Raw genomic sequence first — 22,187 nt, forward strand, 5'->3', positions numbered from 1 at the left:
CAGACATACTTAAAATAGGTTAAATAGGTTAAAAAATACCAAGCATCTCATGCAGACAATCCTTAAATAGCTACACACAAATTTGTAGAACTAAGGAGTTAAGAAAGGTTCCAGAATACTAAACCAATATATGAAAATGTCATTGCTATTTCTATGTGCAAATAATAAATAATCTGAAAATTAAGAAATAATTTCAATGATAGTATCATCACATAGAAGAAAATACTTGGGAAAAAGAAGTAAAAGATTTGAACTAAAACCTATAAAACACAGTTGAGAAGTTAGAAAAAAAATCTAAATGGTTGACACCATTGCATATTTATGGCAAAAGGTATTTTGCAAATGTAATTCAGTTAATGCCCTTAAAATGGGAGATTATATTGTATTATCTGGATGGATTAAATCTAATCACGTGGATCCTTAAAAGCAGAAAATCTTTCCAACCTGTGGTTCCAAAGAGATGTGAATAAAGTAGTATCGTTGAGATACTATATTGCTGGCTTTGAAGACAGAGGAAAGACATGAGCCAAGGAAATCAGGCAGCCTCTGTAAAGCGGAAAAAGCAAAGGGATTCTCTCCTAGGCCCCTGCTGACACCTTGATTTTAGGCCAGCCACACCATCTCGAAATTTCTGACCTATGAAACTATAACAATAAATTTGTGTTGTTTAAGCTACTAAGTTTCTGGTAATTTGGCACATTAGCATAGAAAACAAAATAAATGATTTTTTTTAACCTATACATTTTTAAACTAAATTAATGAAATTAATTTTAATTCTTAAAGATATAGATATAGGGGTGCCTGGGTGGCTCAGTGAATTAAAGCTTCTGCCTTCGGATCAGGTCATGATCCCAGGATCCTGGAATTGAGCCCTGCATCAGGCTCTCTGCTCAGAAGGGAGCTTGCTTTCCCCACCCCACACCCCACCCCTGCCTGCCTCTCTGCCTACTTGATCTCTGTCAAATAAATAAATAAAATCTAAACAAACAAACAAAAAAAGACATAGGTTTATTTATGGAAAAAGGTAAGCACTGGAGAAAGTTTTGTTGAAAACATTATTGTAGATACAGAGAAATTCAATGCTCATATTAGTTTAGGAACATAAAAATCAAATCAATGTATTTTAAAATATACTACAATTATTACTGTTCCAAGGGGATTTTATTTCTGACAAAACTTTAATTTTTTTTTCCCCCAGAACAATTACCACCATTTCCAGTACCACCAAATTATACAATGCCTGTTGTTTAAAAACTTCACAAATAACAGGTTGTATACACTTTAACTAAATCAGTCATGTGACAAACGCTTCCTCCCTGACTTACTGGAGCAAGAAAGGTGGATTTTTTGTTGTTGTTGAAAAATGAGGGAATGACAAATTAATTCTGCCTATACTTAAGATACTCAAGATAGCACTTAAGGGATTACCTATGATAATATCTAGGTTATCTGCCCAGGGGAACAAACAATGCCATCACCCAGCTGCCCAAAGTGAAGAAGCACTAGCTAGCCCTAATTTGACCCTTCCTAGAACTCTCCGGGAAAGTCGCCACTTGATAATCTTTATTTCGGAATGAAGCATCGATATAGAGACAGGTAATTTTTTTTAAATTTATCTTTTTAATTTTTGAATCAGTGAGGACAATAGTTTGCTGCTTATGGGTATGAAACAGCCCTGTCCTAGGTATACAAGGGTATACATGAGTCTGTAACAACATAAGCTACAGTGTACTTACTTTACTAGACAGCATAGCAAAGTAGGATTAACTAAAGATATATTTTCATAAGAAAATGCTTTAAAATAACATGAAGTCAATGAACACTTGACTGTACAATTTACTGTCAAAATATAAACGTATGTCAGCTTATGTGTGTGAATTACACTAAGTCAGTCTCAACACCGCCATGTGCTTAGGAATGTATGAAATACTTCATAAGCGATCTTCTAAAGGGTGTACTGAAAACTTCCAAAAGTACCCCAGATATTTGGTCATAGATAAGGAATAAACTTTAAGGCATCTTCCAAGCGAATGTAAACTTTTCTAAAGTGGCCTTTCCAGTAAAGTATTACTGTTGTGAACGTTCTGCACTTATTCATGGTGTGATTGAAGATTTTTTAGTACATATTATCACACTAATTGTCACCTTTTTAAAATTTGGCTTAAAAAGCCTGCAATTATAAAAGTGTCTGGGGTGCTTTTTGTAGACATAAGGCAGGCACTTCCTGTTGACTGATCTAGAAATCCTAAATATTTTCTTCTAAGAGCAGTTTTTATCTCTAGCTAGGATTGTATTTCTAACATGTACTAAATACTGTGTTCACATACTGAAAAATAATAATTTGCCTACAATTTTTCTAATTTAAATCTGAGTTTAGAATTTAATTGGTCATTTTCTACAGAAGCAACAAAATAAATAGTGCTACTCTCTGAACATTTTTCAATAGTAATGACATTTTTCTGTCTGTTACTCCTTTTTTCAAAGTAATTTTCAGAGCGTGTGGACTAAACTGACTACACTGGAGAAGTGGGTACAGGCCATTATGAGAGTCCCCTTATAGCGACCAACTAGTTTCATTTAATCTCCTTCTTAGCCTTATAATTGGCAGAGACCACCAGGTAATTATCTGGATTCATGTCCTTAAGGGTTGGAGATTTGCTCTGGATGGGGGATGTTTTGCCATCGACACGGGAGATCTGCAGCATCCGGCAGGGGTCATGTTTCAACAAATACCCTGCAAAAGTTTCCCATCCTCCTCCCACACGGACCATGACATGTTTGTTGTGCAGCATCTGAAATGAAAGAAGAGCAAAAGGATTATGTTCTGAGAATTCTTACAGTATCTCAAATCCACCTTCATTTCTACCCCTGTTACTGTTTTTTGTCTGTCTTGTTTTTCATGCCCCATTGTTTTCCTACTTGGTGCCCAGCCTCTGAGTTTACATAGTTTGTGAAAGAGGCTTTCTCTTTCCCATATATGTGGATCACGGGCACACATGCCCAGGATCCAGCATCACCCTGCTATGGGAATCTAAGGGATCTATGTATAACCCCTTGTTTAGTTGAATGTGTCTGGAAAGTTCTCTCTGATGTTCCATTATAGACTCATCACTGCCCCCATTTTCTGCCCATTGCCTCAGTTAAGTGCTACATTCTTCTCACCATGTTATTCCCCTCTGAACCAGGACCCAAAAGACCATGGAAATGTCTGCCATTGACTATCATGTGAATAGTCACACAAATACTCAATATGAAATAGAATGGAAAAGTACCCCCCAAACTGAAGTCTTCTCCAGGCACTGAGCCCTTCAAGGTCAGATGTTGTTGAATGGCCATTTGTTTCTCTTTACTTTTTTTTTTTTTTTTAACCTAATTGCTTAAAAGAATAACTTACCTTCCAGGCCCATGGGCCATCTAGAGTTCCAGATTAACAAGGCTGCCGGTTAAAAAAGTGAAGAATATATGGTTCTTTTGATCTAGCAAAACCATGTCAGAGCTGCAGAGGTTTGGCGTGGAGAGCCAAAGAATTTGATCTTGGCTTCTTTCAAATATCAGAAAATGTAAGGTTAAGGGGAGCTGTTCCTCCATCATCAAAGAACCTGCTGACTCTGTTCCCTGCCCACAAAGCAATATAATCTTGGGAAGGACATATAGTGATGTGTGAGGGAATTTGAGGAATCATTTTCATCACAGAAGCTATCAAATCTACTTGAATTTCTCTTGCTGTGTCAGTTGAAGATCTGGAGTTTGTTTTTTTTTTTTTTTTTTTTTCTCCCATCAAGTGGAAGATGATTTTTGCTTACTGCTTTCATTTACCTGCTGAGCATCTGATGGAAGTGCTGGACTCTTTTTGAATCCTTGTATCCACAAAAATCTGCATGTGTGTTTAGGGGCTTTGCAGACACCCAGAAATCCACCCATGGACTCAAGATAAATCCTGATACAGGTGGTTGATGTGAAGAAGTTTCAGATGTTGTACAAAGTAACAATGTGCTGGATATCAATAAAAATGGAGACTCGTGAAAAAGGATGAAGTTAAATTTTACTCTACTGGTTATTCTCATTGAGAGAATAACAATTATAATTAGAATAGAATTAGAATAAAGGACCTTCAGAAACATTAGCTAGAAGTTTTTAAACTTATTTTGACATCAGGATCTACTCGTTAAAATCTCAACAGGAAGCCTTGTCATGTCATATGAAGCAGGCAAAAGGAGTCAGGATTTGGCTGTATCTCTTTCGCCTCCCCTGGTCCTGCCAATAATACCATGATCTTGTTTTCCAGATGAAGATCCTGAGGCCCAGATCTTTGGTGTAATTTGCTGAGACTAGCGCCCCGATTTCCTGACTCCAGTCTAATACTTGCCCCACAACTGTTCTTCTTTGTACGGCAGAATCCATCAAGGCTTTTTAAAATTCGACTGACCCATTTTCATTCCCACAAGCTTCTGGTGTGTCTCTACTGCTTGCTTCCAAAACTTGGAGTTACTGGGACAAAAACTGCAAAGGCGAGCATTCAAACAGTATTCTGACCCTTTCTCCCACTATTCTAGAAAACAGCTTTGCCTATTGTTGATGTTCTGGTTCTTCCTAGCCCTGCAAATTACATTTAAGAGTTGTCGTTAAGCTTCCTAGCTATGAATGCCTGGCAGAATGCCCAAATTCGCCTATGAGCAGACTATTTCAACCAGAAGGAACCACCAGTCCATACAATTTTTAGATAATTAGCTAACTCTGGAAAACAGTGAAAAGAAATGTTTTTCTGCCTGGCATATATAATCATTGAAATACAAACCCTTCTTGCAGATTCTTTAATGAATCCACGTGTGCAAAGTGGATCCAACATGAAACTGTTCTGCAGAATGTGAAGAACATAGGAATTAAATTTCTGCCCATCTCATCTTCCATATCCTTTCAACAGTTAAGCAGTAACCTATAATTCTCTAAGAAGGTCAGTGGTCAAACTGAACAACAGTTTCAAGCAGGGGATTAAGATTTCATGGCCATAAGCACTTACACCCTTGATGGCAGAGATTTAAATTCCATGTCTTATCTTAGTATGTGCTAAGTCTCAAGAAAAAAATAATAATAATAACGCCCATCCCAATGTCCACAAACTAAACCCCTACTATTTTAACCTAATAGCAAATTAACCTGCTATAAACCACACTACTCTCAACTCTTCCTGCCCACCCCCCACAGTGCTTACTCTAAAAACCCCAGCCTTGAATTAACTGTATAATCTTCTAAATCACAGTAGAGAAGTTGAACTCCTGCTGGAAGAACTCTTTTCATCTCGGGGATTAGTAACATTAGGCCAGTTGCAATTAATTGATCCTTTTGGTTTGGTTAGCTCAATTTCTTATTCCTCCTTATTATTCTCAAACACACTACTCATCTCTGTCCTTCTCATTCTACTGATGGCTTCACCATCATCAGGTATGGCTTCCTCTCTCAGCACCTCCACTGGCTAATTTACTCCAATCTATGTTTATCCTTTTCTCCACTTTCCTCATCACAGAAAGAAGTCTTCCTGTCCAAAGTCAATTCCTCCCCATATATCTTAATTCCCATTACCACCATGCAGAAGATCCTGAATCAAACATCACATCTCTCTTCTCTCTCTCCAACTCACTGTACCCTTAGCTTTCAGGGCATAAACATACCCAAGCCTCTCTCACTCTTGTACAAAGCAAAACTCTGCTCCTTCCATACCAGTTTTCTTTGTTCTCATATGTTTTCCTTATAACTGAGCTTTCTGGTAAGCTTACACCTGATGTCTTTGCTTCCACCTTCCTGTTAATTAGTTAATTCTTCCCCCACCTGTTTACTGACTAAACTTTGAAGGGAATTGACTTCTCGAATTGTCAAATTCAACGGATGGTTCTTAATCCGTATCTTTCATGATCACTCAGGCAAGGTATCTGATTAGTACTGACCAATCCTTCCCTTCTGCTTTATTCTCTAGAGCAAGACTCTCTCTCCTGCACCTCCTCCTACCTCTCCCCTTGAACTTTCTCTGTCTCTTTCATAGGTGCTATTTCTTCTGCCTACTTTTAAGCTTTGTTGTTGCAAATGATTCTGAAGGATTCTGTCGTTTCTCCACTGCTTTTCCCATTCTGACCACTCTGTATCTGGAACCTCGCGGTTTTCTCTACTATCTACTTTTATCTCTCAAATTATAGTTCTGGACTTTGCCTCTTCCCCGAGCTTCCAAATGCAAGGGCATAACAAGCCCACTACCTTCCCGCTTCAATTAGAAGGCTCCACAGGCTTTTCCTAAAAGAATCAACAGGATGGGCATTCTCTGTAACTAGTCAGACTCCAAAACCATTCATTTATCCCCCAAATGATTCTCAGGGTCTATGTTATTGTTACTGTTATTCATTTCAGTACCTCATTCTTTTCAGTGGGCCACTGGAAGGATCTCACTGCCTCCAGCCTTGCTGAGTCTGGTTTAGTAAATCCATTTCCACCGAAGGGAGTTCCGCAAGTGCCTGGTGGATTGTCTCCTGCCTAAATGCCTTCACTAGCTCCCTCCCCGCCACAGGCTAATATTCAGTTCCCTTTACACCAAGACCTCTCCTGCTGGCCTCACCTGCCCTTCCCTGAGCTCTGGGGACCCATGAATTATTTTAGTTCTATGTTCCCTTATGGCACAGCCTTTCTTTCGTGCTTTTGCATGTTTGCCCCTAAATGTGGAGTGTCTTTTCTGTTTTGCCCTCCCTGCTTACCAGGACTACAAATATTAATTCAAACATCACCTCTGCCTGAAAAATTCTTCACCATCTCCTTCCTTACCAGATAAGCGAATGCTTCCTTCCTGTATGCTCTTTAGGTTGCCCGTGATTCATTGTTTCCGTCTACGGTAACTGTCAATTTACCTGCGTGCCTCTTTTAATAATGTGTGCACTTGAGCGCCTGGGTGACTCAGTGGGTTAAGCTCAGGTCACGGTCTCAGGGTCCTGGAATCCAGGCCCGCATCAGGCTCTCTGCTCAACAGGGAGCCTGCTCCCCACTTTTGCCTGTCTCTATGCCTACATGTGATCTCTGTCTGTCAAATAAATAAAATCTTTAAAAATAATGTGTGAGGGCGCCTGGGTGGCTCAGTGGGTTAAGCCGCTGCCTTCGGCTCAGGTCATGATCTCAGGGTCCTGGGATCGAGTCCCACATCGGGCTCTCTTCTTGGCGGGGAGCCTGCTTCCTTCTCTCTCTCTCTGTCTGCCTCTCTGTCTACTGTGATCTCTCTCTCTGTCAAATAAATAAATCTTTAAAAAAAAAAAATTTTTAAATAAAAAAAATAAAAATAATGTGTGAGCTCTCCAGAGAGAGTGATGATGCATCTCATTTCTTAAATTTCCCATATACAAGCTCGGAATAGTATCAATATTGTTATCGTATTAATACTCTTTTCCGTGTATGCTTCCACAGGCTCTACTTAACTTTGCTTAGCTGATGATGTCATTTTCAGAATTATTCCATTTTATAGATGGGAAAACTGATGCTTTTAGAAGAAGGACTAATGTCCTCGAGCCATCTGTGCTTGATCACACCACAAATCAATGGCAGAGCTGAATAAGAATTATTTTCTCCCATTAGGTCACACCCACTGATTCTATAAAATATTTGCTTAGTTACTTGCTAGTGAAATTTAGCACAGGCAAGGAACTGTCAATGTCAGAAACAGTAATCAGCAGCTTAAGCAAATTAAATGCCCATGTAAAATGATTTATGGTGCTATGTTCTAATAAACCCCATATAAACATCGAATTTCATTTCAGAAGGTTATCTTGCAATGGTCCTATAATTACTTCAGAAATAAACTTGTGTCAAGTGCAGGTAATAGGATAGAATATATTTATAGCCAGATAGCTGTCAGTGTAAGTAGAACTAGGCTTTGATCATCTGTACAGTTACAGTGCCTTTATTTTCTGTGTTTCACAATACTGAGTAGTTTTGTGTTCTCCATTCCAAAAGACGACTCCTCTTGACTGGTAGCATACGTGCACATGACAATTGAGTATTTAGTATTGGTTTTCCTTGGTGTGTGTCTTCTCAAGGAGAGAAAAATAAGTTAGAATTGCTACAAATCTTCTCCAAGACTGCACGTTGCAAAGCGATAGTGTTTGCATGTTAAGCGTATTCTGGCTGATACTAGTTTTTCCAGGGGACCTCACTCCTCACTGTGCCTTTGGTCCTACTGAAAGGAAGAGGATTCATTACTGACTTACCAACATCTTTCAATGCTGAAAGGGGGGAAAAAAAACCAACAATACCAAAAAATCTGTCCACGTTTCTCCCAATGGCCTCGAGAAATTCAGACAGATTTGGGCTGTTGGAGACATGCAAATATTTTCTTTTTTGGTAGCTGTGAGTAGTATACATTCCTTGCCCAAGAAGAGAACCATATGTCTCAAAGTTATGTTTTTTAATAATTCCTTTTGGTAATGGGAAAAAAATTCCCACCCTTATCAAGGGCATTTGCCTTATGCCTTGTTCTCTTATGATGTAATTATGTGTCATTTTCCAAGGAGGCCTCTTCGTATGTGCCAGCAGCAGGGAACCCCTTTTCCTTAGATGACACAGAGTCATAATATTAGAGCACCTACTAGGTATCTGGTGACCTACAAACACACCTTGTTAAAATGAGTAAAAAACAACACTCAAACCATTGGCAATGCTCCCATTTCACAGGTGTACAAATCAGTGAAGAGAGAGCCAGGCTAGAAATCGCATCTCCTTTATCTCTCATCTAGCACAGGGGCTTACAACTAAAGAGCTGTAGTCTTCCAGAAACTATTATTCTAAAAATAAATCCAATATTTAAAGATGGATGAATCGCTTGATATATTGATCCAGCAGGGGTTCGTAACATGCCCAGTAAACTCTTTTACTGGATACAATGTACATTTTGTAAGGCTACAATGTGGAATCTAAGGCCGGCTTCCTTAGCACCACCTTTCAATCTTATCTTCCTAACATTATAAGGTAAAAAACTATCTCATAACCAACCAGTTCTGTAGCTCATCCAGACACTTAATTCAAAGGGGAAAAAAAAAAAAATGGCTGAAAGGAAATAATTCTCCCATATCAAGTTAGAACACAACAGAAAATTTTAAAGTTGTAGAAATGATTCACCAACAGCTCTCTATAAATACTGGGGTCACTGGGGTCACTGTGGTATAGGGGTTCAGAGCTCTGGCTCTTATAATACAAAAGGATTTCAGAAAGGATATTTTTTCTCCCCTTAGTTTTGTAGCTTGGAGAGACAGACTTGAATTACATTATGTGTTGGTATTAAGGAGCTTAAAGCAAGGAAAATATGTATTTTTCTTCTTCTTGGGAACATCAACTCACTTTTTGTTAACAAGGCACAGCTGATATCTATGTAAACCATAGAAAATCTTATGTTTCACTAAGTGAAAAAAAAAGTCATGTAAGAGAAACCCACCCAAAATATTATGGGTTTATTGATGATGTATGTCTTTTTAAGATGACCAAGCTAACTAGAGCTATATTATACAAGAAATGAACAAAAAAGGCACCAACAAAAACAAACAATAAGTAAAAGAAGTGTCTTTGGATAAACATAATTTATATGCTTCATATTCATATTTGATAGCATTATTTTATCAATTCCCCAGGAAATATGTGTGAATATTTGCATCTGTCCTAAATCATAATTCTTATGAAACATTTCAGGTGTCACCTCCTTCTCAGCAAAACACTGATAAGTCTTTTTTATTCTGATTTGAATCTTAGGTCCTTGACCTTGAAAACAGAGAAACAGGAGTATCTGTCAAGTTCTCTGAAAACTGTTGTCAGTAGCCCCTTAAGACGTGAAAGCTTCCTAGCAGGAAGCCCTCATCCTCTCTGACTCTTCACTACTCCACCCTCTACTCCAGAGCCAGATGGGTCTTTCTAAAAGGAAAATCTGGTCAGGCCACTGCCTTGCTTAAAAACCCGAGCATGGGTCTCCATTGTCTCCATTGTCTGTAGTGCTTCTTAGCCATTTTTAGCTCCCGCTCACCTGAGGAATATGACTCATTCCCATTAGCACAAGAAGCCTGTGGCAAAGATTGTGAAAGAGCAGTGGGGTGAACACACGTGTGCGGGGTCAGGGCAGAATCTGCATCTCGAGGGTGGGGAGAAGCACACGTAATTTGAAGAAACAACTTGCTAGTGATTCTGAAACCCCCTCTCCTATCTCACACAAAGCATTTCATGATTCTGCTACTATTCCTTCCCACCTTCTTCCTCGCTATGCCTTAATGATCACATACTGTTGTCCGAGTTACACATTACACAACGATGCAGCTATTGTGTGGCCCTGCCTGTCAGTGTCCATGCCTTCACTCCAAATTACCTAACCCACAAATATTCTGGACTCCTTGGAATCCCCTAAAAGTTCATGATGATCTAGAGAGAAGGCAGAGAATTGTTCCATATTCACCAGGTAAATTAAAGTGAGTCCTTTTCTTTGGACATTCAAAAAACATTTACTGAGTTTTTACTGAGTGCCAGGCAAGGCTATTCCTTAGTAAATTTCAGCCCCTGGCAGCCTACTACAGTTCCAAGTACACAATGGGCACTCAAGAAATGCTCCTTTAAATGAATGAAGAAACAATGTTAATGCCTACTAATGCTCCATCCAGCCATCACCACCTTTATAGAATATTTTCATACTCTCCAACCTTCAGATTATTGGGGGTGGGGGGTGGGGATTGAGATTTTCCTGCACAGACCTCTAGCACAGTACTTGTTATATTTTGTTCCCTCATTTTCTTGTCCATCTTTCTCTAATTTCCTGTGACCTCTTTAAAAGGTCAACATCCTATTCAGCTTTGTATACCTGACAACAATTATAATGTGTGATACGTAGAAGACATTATTATTTACAGAAAAGAAAAAGGAAAAGATGAAATGATTTGTCTTTATGAGGGAGAGTCTGAGAAAACCAGGATGTGAATGAAAATCCACATTAACTACTGCTTAGAGAATTCCTTTTGTTGTTGTTGTTGTTATTGTTGTCATTGTTTTTTAAGATTTTACTGATTTACTTGAGAGAGCACACGCACAGGGAGTGGCAGAGAGAGAGGGAGAAGTAGGCTCTCTGCTGAGCAAGGAGCCAGATGCGGGGCTTGATCCCAGGACCCTGAGATCATGACTTGAGCCAAAGGCAGACGCTTAACTGCCTGAACCACCCAGGTGCCTCCCCTGCCCCCCCCCCCTTTAAAGGTTTGATGTATTTATTAGAGAATTCCTTTGAGAGAAAGATACATTTGGGTCAAAGAATAACAGGAATCATACAGGAGAGAGGGAGGTTGAATTAAGAATCAGTAGAGCAATGGACAGGACAAGCAGAAAAGAGACAAAGGAGGGAGGAGAGAATAAGAAAATGTCCTGAATGGATCCAGAATCAAGTATATTGTTCTTTTTTTTTTTTTCAAGTATATTATTCCTTTCATTATCTCTCTTCACAGATTCTCATTACATGTGGAATGCAGTTTTTAGACTATACCATTTATCATAGTAAAAAATTACTTAATAAAAATTTCACTCCCCCCAAATATACACCCTAACAGCAGAAGAAGGGAAATAATTAAGATCAGAGCAGAAATAAGTGATACAGAAATTTTAAAAAAAAAACAACACAATAGAACATATCAACAAAACTAGCAGCTGGTTCTTTGAAAGAATTAAGAAAATTGATAAACCCTTAGCCAGACTTACCAAAAAGAAAAGAAAGAACTCAAATTAAAGAGGAGAGATCACAACCTACAGCACAGAAATACAAACAATTATAAGAGAATATTATGAATACTTACATGCCCACAAATTGGGCAATCTGGAAGAAATGGATAAATTCCAGGAACCTATAAACTACCAAAACTGAAACAGGAAGAAATAGAAAATTTGAACAGACCCACAATCCTTTTTTCTCTTTTAATGCTTCAGTGTCTTGGGTCCCTCAGCATAACTCTGGGTCTCATTAATCCCTTCCCCACAACATTGACCACAATGGCTCCTATTTCTGCCCAATCCGTGAACTGCTCTCCACCACAGCCATCGCTTTAAGAGACAACTGTCTCTGACACTGACTGCCTCGAGGAGCAAGCCACCTAAATCTAAATCAGTATAGCCTCCTGGGATATCATATGCTTCCTAACACCTCCTCATCAACCCCACTCGCTGTGTGTTTTTACAAGCTATCGTAACTTCACTGAAAATATTGTTTTTAGAATGCAGTTATCTGCTCTCCAGAGAAAGAGTGTTAAATTAATTTATAGAACAACAGACTCTGTCATCAACTGATATTATCCTGAAATGGCATATGCTCAAAATCGGGCAGTAGGGAATTCAGCTGCCTGCCTAAGGTACGTGGACACATGGAGGCGTAAGGTGGCAGGTGTTTAGTTGCTAGTTTGCACGTTGAAACCTGCTCCCAGCATCTTCAAGGTAACTGAAAAGGTCACCTGTTAACAGGGCGAGTGAGGTTTTGCTGGCCACAGATGCCATGTGAAGGCTTCCTTGTCAAAGGTTGGAGATTCGACTCAGCCCCTCTAAATTGAAATTATGAATGGTTACATATTACCCCAATAGACAAGCTGGAATTATCACTTGGTTTGCAACAACATTTTTCACGTTTATTGTTTCACTTTTGTCTTCCTAAAGTCCTGTCTGCCCTTTTCTTAGATGAAGCTTCAGAAATACATGCAACAGTCAGCAGAGAGAAGCTGCCATTTGCTTTGTCCTTAACCAGAATACCTGGTTACCTTTACCACTGATTATCTGGATGGCCCTAAGATACGATTTAATCTCTCTATGCCTCACTCTCTCATCTGCAGAATGTTTATTGTGGGAGGCTGCAATAAGGCTTGAGACGGGGACCAAACCAGGCCCTGACTTGCGCCTCCTTTAAAGTCCGAATAACCTGGGATGCCTGGGTGGCTCAGTTGGTTGGGCAGCTGCCTTCGGCTCAGGTCATGATCCTGGCATCCTGGGATCGAGTCCCACATCAGGTTCCTTGCTCGGCCAGAGCCTGCTTCTCCCTCTGCCTCTGCTGCCACTCTGTCTGCCTGTGCTTGCTTGCGCATGCTCTCTCTCTCCCTCTCTCTCTCTCTCTGGCAAATAAATAAATAAAATCTTTTAAAAAAAAATGTCCGAATAACCTACCAAAAGTTTTAGGACAGGAAAAGTTGAGTAGCAATTCGGTTGGGGTCATAAGTTCGTGGCTGGTCCTTGCTGCCCTAGTACAGCCCATAAATTACTTTCAGGTTTGCTGTATCAATACAGAACAATGGTACTGGCATCAGCCATTTGGCATCACAAGGTCTGCTTATAGTTACTTGTGAAACTTATTATGGGAACTTGTGGTTGTTTAACTAGACACAGGTGTATTGCTTCTCCTATTGTAACATCACTATATATATGGCCTTAATGCTTTGAATCAACTTAGTACTGTTGGACATCCTCCTCAGTGCTCCTCCTGCCCCCATCTCTCTTCTTCTTGAGTTCTTTTCTTCATCCTCTTACCCTCACATTCCTGGTCGATTTGTCGTGCCAGCCGCGACAGTTTATACCATAGAATTTTTTGGACAAGAATGTGTAAGCATGTAGTAACATTGCCTAGTACATCGTATCCAACAATCATCTGCTACTGTTTTTGTTTTTGTTATTATTATTATTATATTAATATTGTTATTGTGATGATGATAGGAAGCTTCTCACAGATTTTATTTCAGCAACTCTAGGTGGATTGCATTGTTATCTGCATTGACAGATAAGAAAATGGCAGTTCCAGAAAGAGGAAGTAAATCACTCAAAGTCACCTACCTGGGAAGTGACCAAGTTTAAAGTTGAACCTGAGTCTCCCCCACTTCAAAGACAATATTCATTATCACTTAACTATATACCCCAAAGGGGCTTTGCCAGGGGTTATGATTGTTTGCTTTCTTATCTAGACTATGTCCATGGACAATGCCTCTCTTTTTCAAGGAATACATGTTGACATTTTACGGCATCTCCCGGATGATCATATTGCTCAGCTCTAAATGTGTCCTGGACCCAAAAAAACAAAGTGTTTTAATTCATGCTTGGAAGAATGTAGTTGAATTTGAGCCTGATGTTTCACCCATACAGAAAAGTTGAAATTAGGTACACCCAGAGTGCTTAGCAATGGATCTCCCACTCTAATGGGAAACTGTAGAGGAGGGACCCCTGACAGTCTACAACATACCTTCTCTTCAATTATTTCATTTTGTTATCAATCTGCCCAGTCGTTCCTCAGGCTACTGTTACTGCTTTCATCGCACAAATGGAGAAATTGTGGCTCAGAAAGGTCTGGTAGGTGGCTCACAGACACACAGCAAGAATGTAGCCCTGGTGTTTTGATTCCCAGTTTTGTGATTTGTTGCCTTTGAAAATAAAATTGTACATTAGGGAGAATGTAATCCTCAAACCCTCGTGTGAAGGCTGAACTATCACTGTGCCCTTGATGGTGACAAACAATCCTCCAACAGGAACAGAGCCTTGAGTCAGAAATCTGGCTGTTGAGACTGGCCAGAAAAAAATTCCTAGCCTGCTTTTGTTGGGAGAGGGGGAGGGAAGAGTTTTCTTCCCAGGCTCATTGTAGACAAACGACTCTCAGTAGCTGCTTTCTGGAAGCAAACGTGAGAAGAGCAGCCTGCAGATGAATGTAACGAGCGAATGGCAAAAAGTTCCATTTGCATCTGCTTGGAAATATGTGTAGGAGCACTTCATGCCAACTGCCTGTCAGTTCTTAGCGACTTGTTACATAAGGTCTCCGTTCTCCCAGCTCTGCACCAAATGAAATTAAGAAGCCTTAGCTGCAGTCTAATTACCAGTCTACAGCACCATTTCAGGCAGGAAAGGCACAGTTATGATAAATATTTCATAGAACACTCAGCAGAGTGAAAGCAATGAGGTGAAAATACTGGCGGCGGCAAGAGGAGAGCTGACTAGAAGAAGGATTTGTAGCTGGTATAGCTTGATTGAAACTAGGATTCATCCACCCCAAAGACATAACAACTTCAGCAAAGGGAGCTGGGCTCCAAGGGGCCATGAAAACCTGTTCCTTTCACTCATCAAATGGGGTCACCTTTGTCTGACTCAATCTGAGCTCCCATTCTATCAACTAAACACAGACACCAGACCCCAACAGCACTGAGACAGCCAAAGGGTAACTTTTCATGAGAATGATGCATACCAGTGGTTCCCAATCTGGTGTCTTCCTGGATCCTGAAAGATAACAACAGTGCCTATAATGCAGACACTGGAAAAACTATTAATTTGCTACTGTTTTTAATGTATCTTTAGCATATGGGTGGATCCATCAAAATGGAACAGAGTATGAATAAATACAGTTAGAGTTAAATCTTTTATATGGACAAAATATTTGAAAACATGAGTCTCTTTCTTCTCAAAGTCCCATTCAAGTGAAAGGCCAGGAATAAAAATGTTCTAAAATCACAGGACAAAGGGAAATTGAGAGGATGTGATGGTAGATCAGAAAGGTCAACACAGTTTTAGAAGATGGACAACAGAAGGATGAGTCGTGATCAAGGGTGGAGAGAGTTGAACCTCGAAGCCTGAAATGAAAGCTTGCTAAAAAGAAGGAAGTCAAATCATGCCTTGAAATGATAGGAAATTCAGATTTTAGAATCAGCAGGTACTTCCATCAGGTGAGAAGAGCTGCGCAGCTCAAGAAAGGAGAACTGGTTGAAAGTCAGTCTAAGGACTGGCTAGCCCCTCGGATTTCCTGTGCCCCACTCCCGATGTGCTCTGCCTGAGAGTAACCCACAATGCAAATGACTCTGTTATCCCAGCAAGACCCTGAAGCTTTATCTTTGCACGACTTGAATCAGAGACGCTCCAGACAAGGGGATGATACAGGAGCCGGATGGAGAGAAGGGTAAATACATGATAAAGCAAATACAGCAAAGTGTTCATTATACAGCCCAGATGGGAGTTCTGTGGGTGTTCTCCGCATGTTTGAAAGGTTTCACGAGAAAATGTTAGAGGAAAAATTCACCCTAAATCCCATCTGTTCTCCCCATCTCTACTCCTAGCTCCCTAAGTGCAAATTCCCTCCATTTTACCTGAATGACTATAATAATCCTGCAACTGCTCCTCATGCTTTCCCCTTGGCCCTTAGCAAATTCTCAACAGAGAAACTAGAGGGATCTTGTTAAAACAGAAGTTACCTCATGCTACAACTGCTCAAAACCCTGTGTGACTCCCCATTTCCCTAAGAGTAAACTACTACGCCCTTTTAAAAAAATATTTATTATTATTATTATTATTAACAACATATAATGTGTTATTTGTTTCAGGAGTACAGGCCTGTGATTCATCAGTCTTATGCAGTACACAACACTCACCACAGCACATGCCCTCCCCAACGTCCATCACCCAGCTTTCTAAAGGCTTCTGAGTTCCCAGATGATCTGGCTCCTGTTATCTCTCTGACTTCACGTCCTAGATCACTGCCTCTCCCATGCTCTGTACTAGCCATACTGGCCTTTATGCTATTTCTCAAACACACCAAGGCTACTTCAGCCATGCTCTTGACTTGGTGTTCCTCCCGTTTAGAAGACACTTTGCCCCACGACTGCCAAGTTAACCCCTCAACTCCCTGATGCCCTGACAATCTCCCACTTTCTTGAGGAGGCTCTGCTCTGGCACTCCCAACCTGCCTGACCCTGCCCTACTTTTCCTTTCCCAACCTATCAAGGGTTTTATCACTTTCTAGCCAAGTGTTTACATATTTATTATGTTCCTTGTCTGAACAATATAATCCCTCCAAATTAAGGTTGCCAGATTTATCATACAAAAATACAGGAAACCCAGTTAAGTTTGAAGGTCAGATGAACAACAAATATTCTCTTGGTTTAAGTATGTCCCCTGCAATATTTGGAACACGACATATGTATATGTATTTGTTGTTTACCTGAAATGATATACATTCTCTGTTTTTAGTCTGGCAACCTCCCACGCCAACACACAAAGAAACGCACAGAGGAACAAAAAGGTTCTCAAGGAAGTCAGGGTTCGTCTGTGTTTTTCTCTGATATATCTTTAGTTTTCAACCAGTGCTTATTTCATAATATATGTTCAGTCAGTGTATGTTGAACAAATGATCTCACATTTTCTCAGGATGACCCCTAAGAAAACAAGGGAGTAATCCACAAAAGACATGTGATCCAGGAAACAGGGGATCCAACATAAGAGCAAATTAAAGTCTCGGTTGACATTGTGAGGCTGACCTGAGGAAGGGGGAGACACGGAGGGACAGAAATGAAACCCCTAGATTGGCTGGTGTATCTGCCTATGACGGCATTGTGACAGGCTATACCATTCTCTAAGGGGATCTGGTAAAGGTTTCGCAGTCCTACTTAGGAAAAGAGAACTGGCAACAAAAAGGAAAAGTAATCATGGCACACTCCAATATTTACATGGTTGTTAGAAAGTAAACACTGAATACCTCTTTGACCAACGTTGGTATCACCAACGATGCCGGACAAGCAAGAGGAAGGAAGTCGACGTGTGTGGTGTGGTGAGGTGGATGGGACCTTAGACCACTCACTCATCATCTTCCTACTCCTGCTATTCTGAGTTTATGAGTCTTCCATAGAAAAATGTCTAAAATGGAAGAAGTAAGATAGACTAGCATAATTATATTATTTGGAAACCTGGAGATAAATAGAAGAAACAGCTATAAAAGGTGAAATGAGCTACTTCTGAGGGAACTCAAGAGAAGGAATGAGTAGGAGGAGGCAGGAGGAAGCAGGGCAGGCTTATAGTTTGGGATCATAAATCTTACAGCACCATTATGTTACCTGTGTACCTGTATTTCTATATAAAAATGAAAATTAAATTTAAGAAAACAAAATCCAAAAAAAGAATCAAGTTTCCGAAACAGGAAAAAATATATATTTAATCATCCAGAAAATTATTTTTTTGCGATGAAGACCTTCTTCCTCTTTGCAAACTAGCAGGCAGGCTCTCATATACTTCCTGATATAAGGATGCAATTTTACCTGAAATCACTGCAAAATTAATGATGGTCTTTTTTTCCCCTTTGACATACTTCACAGAAGAACACTCAGACCTTAGGCACAACGTGGCTACCTAATATCAAATGTGTTCTAACATTTTAATTGTACTTTATGGTTTACAAAATCCTTTCTAACATCATTTCATGTTATCCTCTAAAGTCACTGTTCAAATTATTTTCAGATTACGCATATTTGGATTTCTCCCAACATCAAACAAAATCATCACAATATCCTCAGATAAGACCATGACATGAACTTAGGAATGCAAAGTTTTGTGATTGGCATGGTTTTCCTTTGTTTGTTTTATCTTTCCCTTTCCCACATTCCTGAGTCTTGAACAATGATAAATCTCAGCATTTCTCTTCCAGAAACGTTCTTTCTAAATCAGGATTGCTTGTTCTTCCTATTTCATTCTCCACTCTAATAAATTGCCAGGCACCTTCCACGGCTCGGTCGCTGCATTCCTGTAATCCTAATTGGCTCCCCAAAACTTCTCTGAGGCACCAAAGTGCTTCTCTTCCATTAACTCAGTTTCTTCCCTTAATTAATTTTTTTAAAGATTTTTATTTATTCATTTGTCAGAAAGAGAGAGCACACAAGCAGGGGGAGCAGCAGGCAGGGGGAGAGGGAGAAACAGGCTCCCCACTGAGCAGGGGCTCCATCCTAGGACACTAGGATCATGACCTGAGCCGAAGGCAGACCCTTAACAGACTGAGCTACACAGATGTCCCTCTAACTCTTATGCTACTTAAACCATTCAAGAAAATAGAAGAATAATATAAAAATGTTCATCTTTCAATTTTCAAAATGAGTAGGTGAAGTTTGGAGCTCATTTCTGATTATCCAGTCTTCTTTAAAACGAAGTCCAGAAGAACTGAACAATTCTTCACACACTGTCTATCCCTTCTTGCTTCAGGGATGAGTCACATGCTCACTTACAAAGGAGCCTATTGTTCCTTTGGGGCCACCCAGAGGTCCCACTAGGGAGGGTGACACAAATGGTCTTGATAAAAGCCACACACAACTCATTCCTTAAAAAATTATCACCAAACACTGCTTGCTCAGATTCACCGTTTCCAGGCATGAACTCTCCAAACTCCCAGGCTGACTTTTTTTGCTTTTAAATTGACTTTTGCCTCTCAGAAAGCTGGTACCTTTCATGTCAGAGTTTATACTGAAACTTTCACCAGATCATCTTTTACTTCTTTGTTTCTATAATTGTATAGCCCTATTCTCTCCTTTCTGTAGTTTTGATTTTTAAAGTCTTTCGTCAGTGCCTGTGTTGGGGGGTGGTGTGGGTGTGTTATATACACACATATAGTTAGAGAAATAACTTACATAAATTTATTCCATGCCATGTAAATGATACACATGCATCCATATCCCCACGTATTTTTTTTTCCCTTCAACTATTAGAGGGGGTGTTGTTTGTCTAATGAGGACCTGGCTGGCCCAACGAAATGACTGTATATTTCTTTAGTCCTACTCTAATAAGAATGTACATTTCCTCATGACAAAGTGCACAGAACACATCCTCAGCCATTTGGGTCTTCTGGCCACTTCCTTTCCTCTCAACAACCCCACAGCATGTGCTGGCATGTTCCTGTTTTTACAAATGTATTGATATACTTCAGGAACTTTCCAGCATCGCTCTATCTCTTCAAGTTGACAAGAAGCTATGGTTTTTCTGATAAACACTTTCCTGTGTCCCTTTTATTCTAAGTTCAGTTATGATGGACAAACAGCACTATCTACTCACCGACAACTAGACTCCTCACCGACAACTAGAATCTATACTTCCTAACACCCTGCTTCAGATTCAGCTAAACCTCCAGTCAAATGCTCGTTTATGTCAGGACCTTGTACCCAGACTCCAACCTTACTTGTTAACAGAAATATCACCCTGACTGACAGACTGAGGCCATCCCCGTCTCTAAAGTATGGGTCCAAGACAGCCGAGATGACAACAGTGTAATTCACTCTGGTTCTTTTTGTTTTCAGTGTCCTCTTTTGTTTGTTCTCATATCTTTGAAGGCCACCCAGAGCTCTTTCCTGTCACTCGGCGACTCATTTTCTTTAGCATCTAACAAACTTCTGTGGCAAGATGAAAACAAACATTTCATAATTCATGTTAAAGTCCCATAGGTAGCTATCAGATTTTAGATCTCTCCTTTCTCATTTGTACATAATAGAATCCATACAAATAATTTAATGAAAGTGGATACTCCATATTTTGCTCCTTAGCTTCTAAGGTACTTATTAAAAGCATGACTGTCTGAGGTCTGGAAGGGCACAGGACCTTCCGGCTGGGATGTACTATCCATCAACACCAAAATGCCAGGGTCTTCGAAGTGTGACATCAGGACCTAACCCTCTCCCCTTCCTGCCCTTCCTGCCCTCCTTGCCTAGTTCGTTTGGAGAATGTTCCTTCCTTATCTTTTCTAGCCTTTCACACAGTTTGACAAAACTCCGTTATCCAGCCTTCCAGACCCTTCACTGTTCATTTCTTTTTTTTTTTTTTTAAGATTTTATTTATTTATTTGACAGAGAGAGATCACAAGTAGGCAGAGAGGCAGGCAGAGAGAAAGGAAGAGAAGCAGGCTCCCTGCTGAGCAGAGAGCCCGATGCGGGACTCGATCCCAGGACCCTGAGATCATGACCTGAGCCAAAGGCAGTGGCTTAACCCGCTGAGCCACCCAGGGGTTCACTGTTCATTTCATTCTTAAATCTCAAACGTACTCCATTTCTTCTCTGTCTCTCCCAAATCCTAAGAGGTATTCAGGAAGGGGACTTAATCTCACCTGATCTGTCTTTGCTTTTCATTCGGAGACTATTTGGTCTTGGATGGAAGCTATTCCTGTTACAGTGTCTTCACCTTTGTACGAATCTTGCTGTTGTCTATGCCCTCATTTTATTTTTATTCATCCCCTGAGCTAAATTTTTATAGGCTGTTTTATTTCCATGTTCTTTGATGCTCTGGAGCAAAAGCAGGTCTTCTCTGTGTACACCATGTTTTAAATTTCTTTTTATTCTAACATAATTTGAGTCATCTCCCACATGTCTTCATCAAGTTTGCTCTGATAAAGGTTTGCAAAGGATGCTATGGAAGCCCTCTGGAAATACCTTGAGGAGTAAGGGTTCTCATTAATATTTCTTGGAGGAAGTCATCTGAGGCTCAAAGAGTGCCATCTTGGGATCTTGCTGGATAAAGAAGCAATAGAAGGACATCCCAGTCTGTGGGAAAAGCATGTGCAAAGGGACAGGAACATAATATAGTGCAGTCTATGTATAACAGTGAATGGTTCACTACTTCCACAGCTGAGATGCAAGAGGGATAGAGAGAAACATCTAAGAGATATGTCCAGTGAGTTAAAAAGTGACCAAGCGTAAGAAGACCATGAATCCCTTTCCATGCACATGAGAGAAAAAAGGTCCCTGACATATTTTAGGCAAGGGATTGGCATGACAAGATGTCTCCTGCACAGAGATCACCCAGAGACCCACAGAAGAGTCAAGACTTGCATGGAGCAAAAGAGATTAGATAAGAGACACAGTATGTAGGGAAGAGGTGAAAATGACCAAGATTTTGACTGAAATAAAGAGAAAGGGGTTGCTTGAGGTGAACTGTCTGTTGTACTTTCACTGGTAAGTAGCTTCATGAGCTATCCCTTCCAGCTCCTGACATTCATTCTGCTTTATGGGAGACAACAGAAGATGGTGAGCATTATGTTTCAACGCTTTATCTTGACATCTCTCCTGGCCCGAGGCTGGGCACCACATAGTTACAGGATCCCAGAAATGGAAAGAATTTGTTCACAGAGATGTTCTCAGGAGGAAAGGATGATTTAGGGAGTGCACCATGACACATGGCTCTGGATAGGGGATGGGTGGAACAGACTCAAAACAGGACCCATAAGCTGAAAAGCCAACCCACATTAAGCAGTCGCCAAGCCCAATAGGCTTGCATGTCTGATCTTTCTTAAATTGATTCCGCGATTAGTCCCACTGGCCATTGTCAAGACTTTATTCTCTTTCTTGAACAAGCAATGGTTCTGGTTAGACTTCCCAACACTGCTAGTTTTTATTTGGGGCCATTTGGATTGCATT

The 22,187-nt window shown here is 40.2% G+C and overlaps 1 protein-coding gene across 4 annotated transcripts in view; it reads right to left on the reverse strand.

Moving 5' to 3' along the window:
- Window positions 1-983: 983 nt before the first annotated feature.
- The window catches only part of GAS2 (growth arrest specific 2), a 127,950-nt gene continuing 106,746 nt past the window's right edge, over window positions 984-22,187 (reverse strand). For 3 of the 4 annotated variants that reach the window (XM_059388558.1, XM_059388549.1, XM_059388567.1), the window contains one exon: window positions 985-2,792. In XM_059388558.1, coding sequence (XP_059244541.1) covers window positions 2,574-2,792 — 219 coding nt within the window. In that variant the 3' untranslated portion in view covers window positions 985-2,573. Of the gene's footprint in view, window positions 2,793-22,187 lie in introns of all 4 variants that reach the window. The other variant, XM_059388577.1, reaches the window with a different exon arrangement.

The sequence above is a fragment of the Mustela nigripes genome, chromosome 1, assembly GCF_022355385.1.
Source record: "Mustela nigripes isolate SB6536 chromosome 1, MUSNIG.SB6536, whole genome shotgun sequence".
Taxonomy (NCBI): Eukaryota; Metazoa; Chordata; class Mammalia; order Carnivora; family Mustelidae; genus Mustela; species Mustela nigripes.